The 7,322-nt window shown below is 42.5% G+C and overlaps 1 protein-coding gene across 2 annotated transcripts; it reads right to left on the bottom strand.

Annotated features, from left to right (window-relative positions):
* Positions 1-327: 327 nt before the first annotated feature.
* LOC120032276 (ankyrin repeat and SOCS box protein 13-like) lies at positions 328-7,276 on the bottom strand. Of its 2 annotated transcripts, XR_005473802.1 has the most exons (7): positions 7,157-7,276; positions 6,668-6,855; positions 6,285-6,441; positions 6,076-6,210; positions 5,718-5,909; positions 3,411-3,591; positions 3,058-3,146 (listed from the first exon to the last, which is right to left on the bottom strand). XR_005473802.1 is itself a non-coding variant. In XM_038978292.1 (6 exons), exons 1-6 carry the CDS (start codon positions 7,200-7,202, stop codon positions 3,019-3,021), a joined length of 846 nt encoding a protein of 281 aa, XP_038834220.1. In that variant the 5' UTR covers positions 7,203-7,276; the 3' UTR covers positions 328-3,018. The 2 variants fall into 2 exon arrangements, 1 of the variants encoding a protein (XP_038834220.1); XM_038978292.1 differs by lacking the exon at positions 3,411-3,591 and having other exon boundaries at positions 328-3,146.
* Between the last annotated feature and the right edge of the window lie 46 nt (positions 7,277-7,322).

Here is a 7,322-nt window from a genome sequence, read left to right as displayed (position 1 = left end):
AGATGTACTCAGAGCCTCTTGTCTACTAGTGTTGGAGCATATGTTTTCCTTGTCTCAGAGACACAACATGGCCTGATGCTCTGGCAGTCCAGCTGCTTTGTAACTTGACGAGTGAGCGAGGAGATTGATTGTTAAACAAATTCCTAACCTATGGCACATCCTAGTGGACACTGGACAAAATTATGGCTGGAGATCCATCTTGTTGCTCATTTCAATTTCTGTTCATCATGATATTGGCCTACTCTAACAGTTGACCCAATTTAGATGAATGAATCAAGCTTATCATAATAAAATCCAAAAGGCAGCGAGCATGTCAACAATGCCGTTCATTAACACACAATGCCAGTCTCACAGTATACAGAGCAACAGTCATCTATACATACATTTCTGAGGAGGATATATTATTTACAATAGTATTTGACTGACATATTTAAACAGTTACATAAACATGTATCATAATAAATAGGTATTTGTAGCATTCTTAAAACCCAATACTTATTCATGAATATACTGTATCAAGTGTGCTGTTGGCTGCACAGCACCAAATACCTGATGTTTGAAATCCCTGTGCAGATACCTTTGACTGGTTTTGCCTTATCTGAACAGCCAGAGAAAGTGCCTTTGAAACAGGTGTATCATTCCTTTATTAAAGGCTGATCCAAAATCCCAAAATTTCACTTTGTTTTGTTCAAATATGTTTTATAACTGGACATTCTTCTCATGCCTGTTCTCGTCTCCTCCATCTGTTTCATCTTAATGTTAATACTGAGAAAAATGCTTTCAAACCATCATCTACACGGTCAGCCTATTTTAAGACTTAGCAGTAGCAGATCCCTTCTGAACCGGGGTCAGTTATTTTAACAAGCTATTTGAAAGAGGGCATTTATCCTTGTTACCTCATGTGAAAAGGGAGGGCTCCAGCTATTTCTGCTCCTGAGCTTATTTCTGGATGTGTTCTGAACGGTTAAGACGGTAATGGATGAGGTCGCGTTGTTTCCACAGAAAACAGGTCCAAATCGGTTCCTGTCCGGGTAAAAAGCTCTCGAATGCCGCAAGCGATGATCTAACAACCTTCACACTTGACACAGATATGTAATTTACTCAACCAACTGGTTATAAGGGGGGGGGGGGGGGGGGGGGGGGGGGGGGCTGCTTGAGCTTATTGATGATACTGACTTAAATTGCTTTTCGAGGGCATATTTTGCTTTTCGAGTGCATTCAAAAAGTTGACAGTTCCCAAAATGGGTTAAACAGATGGATTATCTGAGAGGATAGTCACTGCGCTGTACTTGGTACTATAAACGTTGTTTCAACAATTTGTCAACATATTGTGACGTGGAATCTATATGGAAAATAAATTAGTTTTCGGTTAGATGGAGTCGTGAATCCAACATAGCAATTATTAATTTGTAGACAAACTGGAATTAAAGCCAGACTAAGTCAGTGGCTCAGATGGAACTATCCAAGCAGAAGATACATCTCCTTTAAAATGTTGATATTTGGTTGTGTTGTCAACAAAACACAATATTACTTTGTAATACAGTAAATAGCCTTAACTTTAGACTATCTTAAAAAACGAATGTAACATTCAAACTTAAAGAGTAACACATCCATGACCACATTTTGAGGTTACTGTAATCATATAAAAGGGTGCATGTGCAAGATAGCATGCATAGATCACAGGTCTGTGGAGATCATCACAACTGCTGTAATAATCTGCACAGAATCTCAAAACGGCATTGATCCCTTGCACCCATGTACTTTTAATGTAATCTCAACTGCAATCCAGGTCATTTGGTTCTGCTATTAGATTAAGCACAGGGATTTATCAATATCTGACATTGTATTTCCATTTGAGCTTTGCTGTGCTTTAAAATGGTTGAAAGCGCAGTGATAAACATTTTGGGTGATAACTAAACCAAAAATCAACATTGTTTTTCTATTGGAATTTAATATGAGTGGGTTAATATAGGTTGTAATCTCATTGATTAACGTCTCAACCAAATATTACCCAATTATCCACACTGAAATGAGGTAGTGTGGCCAGTGGGGAGATATTAAATAGGTCATAATCTTTTATAAACACATTTTTTGATTAATGCACATTGCCTTACATAGACATCATGTTGATAATAACAGACATATTCCCCTGTTCCATTATTAAGATGGGTTAAGTCAAATAACAGTACCAATACAGTGACCAGAGAGACATCGTGTAACTCTGAGGAATCCATACACCCTCATCACACACACCAAAAACAGACAACGTATTCAGGCCTGGGCCGTCTCAGCTATAGTGGATGCAACAGCTCAGAGACGCTAACGGTAAAAAAGCAGGATTGTTTTCCATGGTGGTTCTCTGTTGCCTGGATTCCACGTCCGCCTCAAACACATCCAGTTGTCAGGTGTGGTTTCTGTTCCGATGTCAGGGAGGAATCTGGGATACACAGTGACATCTGGAGCGTGTCAACGGGAACTCCGCTCATCCTCCTGCTGCAACACCGTTTCTCATCCCTGAGGATGTACCGGAGATCTGGGATGTGTTGCTGCCGCATTGTCATGGCGACTAAAATGCTGGTGAATTGTCCACAGATAGTATTGCAGAGTGGACAGGATCAGCTGCCAAAGTCACTTCCTCTCCTCCATTTCTTTTCTCCTCTCCCCCTCTTCCTCATTTTCCCTGAGGGCCTCATTTGTCTTTCATGTAGGTTTACAAGATATGGGAGTTCAAGGAATAAACTGTATGTAAAAGTCCCCATTAAAACCTCCTATGCTTCTGTTCTTTAAATATGTATCTAATGTGATGATATGGCACACATTCTGAAGACAAAAAAATAAGTGCTCCGCTTAAAAACACTGTTGGTTTGGAAACCTGTGCTTTGCTGTATGCATATTATTTTTATGCATCTAATCTAGTGGCATCTAAGGTTCAGACTGTAGCATTATGATAATTGTGATGTTTTATAGAAAGGTTTCAATGTCTGAGCTTCCTTTCTTCTCCTTAGTAAGATAATGGTGTCAGTGGTAACAGAGGAAGCTAATGATTTGCTTTGGTATGTCCAGTTGAACTACGACCTCCAGAGCTCTGATACCCAGCATCGTCCTCAGGGTCACTCTGCTCAGCTGCTGCAGACTCAATGGAGTACCTACAGGTAGACAACCGCAAAGGTTTATGGGAGATGTAGCCACAATATATAGAACACAGGAATAGAGTACTCAAGTGTCAATACACAGTCAGAGATATGGGTCCTATTTAGTATCTTTAAAGACTGGAGATTTTGAGCAGGGATATTATGTTGATGTTTGCTTGCATAACCCAACAATAGGACTCAATGAGTAGAGCAAATGTTTAAAACTGTATGTCACAATGTCCTTGCACTTCATGAAATAAAGTTAATATTTTTCCTTACAAGAGGTGTCTGTGTCTGATGCCTCGGATACTGTTGCTGTGTGGCTTCTCACACAGACCTGGTCTCACATTCCACGAGTGGCTCTGTGGCAGAGGAATCTGTCTGGGTTTGGGTCTCATCGTCAGTTACTGACAGCTAGCTAAGCTGAATGTTATAGACCGGTCCTAATTTAATCAGCCTCCTGGAACATGAGCAGGATAGACATTAACTTGAGGGAAAGGACAGATGGACTTAGCCTATGTTCAAAATACTGGAGAAATATCTTTCTGACGTAAGACTGCGTATCGTCAGGGGTTAAAGTAAGATAGTACGGTCCGGTATTGCTTACTAAAAAAAGACAGATGGGATACGCCGTACCGGTAAATCATGAGCCTATCACAACAATTAAAACAAAATGACAAGAAAACTGTAGGCTTTTACAACATTATTTATCATGACCACGTCAGCCGCATGAAAAATGGACTTGAAATTGGGAGGCATATTATAGACACTCCACAATGTGGTGTGGTTCGAGGAGAACACTGACATTTTTCCAAGGCAGAGATGACTGGCCAAGACTGACGCGCACGGACATCAATTCAGGCTATAAGTGTAGGCAGAATGACAATCGCAGAATGTCATTACGCTTTGTGTTTTAACAGATGTTTCTTTCCATTCATCAAATGGTTGGGGCACAGAGCACTGTTTGGCTGAAGGAATTCATTTGTGAGTGGACAAACGTGCGCGTGGAGCCTACATGAGCCTTTTATGGTTTGACATCAGATGAAAACATCATGACTGGTTGTGTTTATGCAACATTAAAAGGTAATACATTTTAGTTAAGTTAAATGACAAATCTGTACTACTAGAACCACAGAGATCCTATTAAATTAAGCTAAGGACCCTGGGACTAAATACCTCCCTCTGCAACTGGATCGTGGACTTCCTGACGGGCCGCCCCCAGGTGGAAAGGGTAGGCAACAATACGTCTGCCACGCTGATCCTCAACACTGGGGCGCCTCAGGGGTGTGTACTTAGTCCCCTCCTGTACTCCCTGTTCACCCACGACTGCGTGGCCAAACACGACTCCAACACCATCATTAAGTTTGCTGACGACACAACAGTGGTAGGCCTGATCACCGACAACGATGAGACGGCCTATAGGCAGGAGGTCAGAGAACTGGCAGTGTAGTGCCAAGACAACAACCTCTCCCTCAATGTGAGCAAGACTAATGAGCTGATCGTTGACTACAGGAAAAGGCGGGTCGAACAGGCCCCCATTTACATCAGCGGGGCTGTAGTGGAGCGGGTCGAGTTTCAAGTTCCTTGGTGTCCACATCACAAACAAACTATCATAGTCCAAACACACCAAGACCGCCTGGTACGGCAAATGCTCGGCATCTGACCGTAAGGCGCTACAGAGGGTAGTGTGTACGGCCCAGGACCTATAAAATAGGCGGTGTCAGAGGAAAGCCCATAAAATTATCAGAGACTCCAGTCACCCAAGTCATAGACGGTTTTCTCTTCTACCGCACAGCAAGTGGTACCAGAGCTCCAAGTCTAGGACCAAAAGGCTCCTTAACAGCTTCTACCCCCAAGACATTAGACTGCTGAACAATTAATCAAATGGCCACCGGACTATTACATTGACGACCCCCGCTCCATTTATTTTGTACACTGCTGCTACTCGCTGTTTATTATCTATGCGTAGTCACTTCACCCCCACCTAGATGTACAAATTAACTCAACTAACCTGTACCCCCGCACACTGACTCGGTACCGGTACCCCCCTGTATATAGCCTCATTATTGTTATGTTCTTGTGTTACTTTTTATTATTTTTTACTTTAGTTTATTTGGTAAATATTTTCTTAACTCTTCTTGAACTGCACTGTTGGTTAAGGGCTTGTAAGTAAGCATTTCACGGTAAGGTCTACACTTGTTGTACTCGGCGCATGTGACAAATAAAGTTTGATTCGATTTGAAATTAATATGGATGCTACTTTATATGTCATTCTATAATTAGGCCCATAAAAAAAGGAGGCCCCGTGCCAGGAAGAAATTAAATCTACCTTGACCCGAGTATTGTGTACCAATTAAGAAGTGTTCAAACAGCTGTTTTTGATGGGTTCAACATTATCAAGTTATTATTTTAATTCTTTTTTACTTTTCCACTACCTGTAACTTTTGATCCTGAAAAATTAGCAATGGGCACCACCTACTGGTGACATTGTGACATTGCTTAGAAATCCACAAAAAACATATGGGTACATGTCTATTGCTTATAACTGGTAAGTGTAGTTTAAAAATCTCTCTCACACTGACTTACTTTCATAAAACTCTAAGCAGAGTGCAGCAGGAGAACCGGGTTCGATGTAGTCAATGGGCTTCTTATCGTTTTTGTCTTTGGCGTAGATGTTCGCCCCAAACTCCACCAGCATGTCGATCATGTCTGCACTCTTCACTTTAGCAGCATGGTGCAGGGCCGTCTTGTGCAGCCGAGCATAATTCACTTTGGCACCTGAGGAAACAAATGACACACAAAGGAGGTTATTAATAAAGGTTCACCTCAGAGTTGGGAACTCAAATCCAGGGTTTTATTCTCTATTCAGGTCTATCTTCATTGTGTTCTTCTTCTTCAAAATCAAATAATTTGTTGTTAGATAGTGCTATTCTCTAACGCTCACCTGCGTTGAGTAGTGCCTTGACACAGTCTGTGTGTTCGTTGGCACACGCCACATGAAGTGGGGTCCCATAGTACAGGTCATATGCCTCCAGACTGGCACCTTTAGCGATCATGATCTTCACAACATCAGCATTACCTGAGACACAAGTACAGACCGTCACAAGTTCTCAAACATTCGTGATGCACGCTCATCCTACACCTCACACTTACCCCCCATGCAGGCTTCGTGTAGGGGTGAGGTGGTCCGGGAAGAGAGGGTGGGGTTCACCTTGGCCCCATGCTCCAGCAGCATCCGTACACAGTCAAAGCTCCCGACCGAGCAGGCCTCACACAGAGGGGTGCTACCATCCGTGTTACGGGCATCCACCTACAGGACAACACAGCCATTATATGTATGTATATATCCTGATTAACTATAAATAACACATTACTTTCTCTTCTGTTGATCTTTAACCTGTGTTGAATCTGGGTCACACCTTTCTCCTGTGATATGACTAGAGTGTTTGTTGACAATCCTGTCTTCTTCTATGCCTAACCTACCTCATTTATTGACGTTATTTCTCTTATCTCTCTCAACTTAGTGACAGTCTCACCTGTGCTCCAGCATCCAGTAGCAGCCTGACACACTGGGTCTGCCCCCTTTCACATGCCTCATGGAGGGGGGTGATAGAGTCCACAGCCACTATGTTGACGGAGGCTCCGCTCTGGATGAGTTTCTGCAGCTGGGCAGCATGTCCCTCGGAGGCCGCCTTGTGCACCTCGGTCCTCTCCGACCAGCAGCCTGGGGCAAGCCACACAGTCATCAGCCAGAGCAAACAGCAAGAGAATACCTATTGCTACATAATCAGCCGGCGCTAGGTGAGTGCATGCTAGATAATCTCTTGTGTTGACATCACATTTTGCCATCGTAAACCTTTACTTGACAATCGATATGGACTAAAACACAACATGGCACGTATGTAGCTGATTTACGTTGCTGTTATATCATGAACACATGCTTGCTAGCTATGACATGCAGTAACCAAATGAATGCTAGCTAGCTGACATACAATTTCAAGGAGCCGAAATGCTTTTATACGCACCTATGTCTCCAAAGAAGTATGGTCTGGCAGTTTCAACCTCCATCATTTGGTCAAATCCCGTTTTATGTTGAAAAACTGTAAATTACGTCCCGCGAGAAGAAAACAAACACATTTGAGCTGTGTACATGCGGCACTGACACATCACGTGACTAGTTTTGGCATGGCC

Source organism: Salvelinus namaycush, chromosome 38 (genome assembly GCF_016432855.1).
Source record: "Salvelinus namaycush isolate Seneca chromosome 38, SaNama_1.0, whole genome shotgun sequence".
In the NCBI taxonomy this organism is placed as follows: domain Eukaryota; kingdom Metazoa; phylum Chordata; class Actinopteri; order Salmoniformes; family Salmonidae; genus Salvelinus; species Salvelinus namaycush.
The sequence above is the reverse complement of the archived record's forward strand: the minus strand, read 5'-3'. Positions and strand labels throughout refer to the sequence as shown.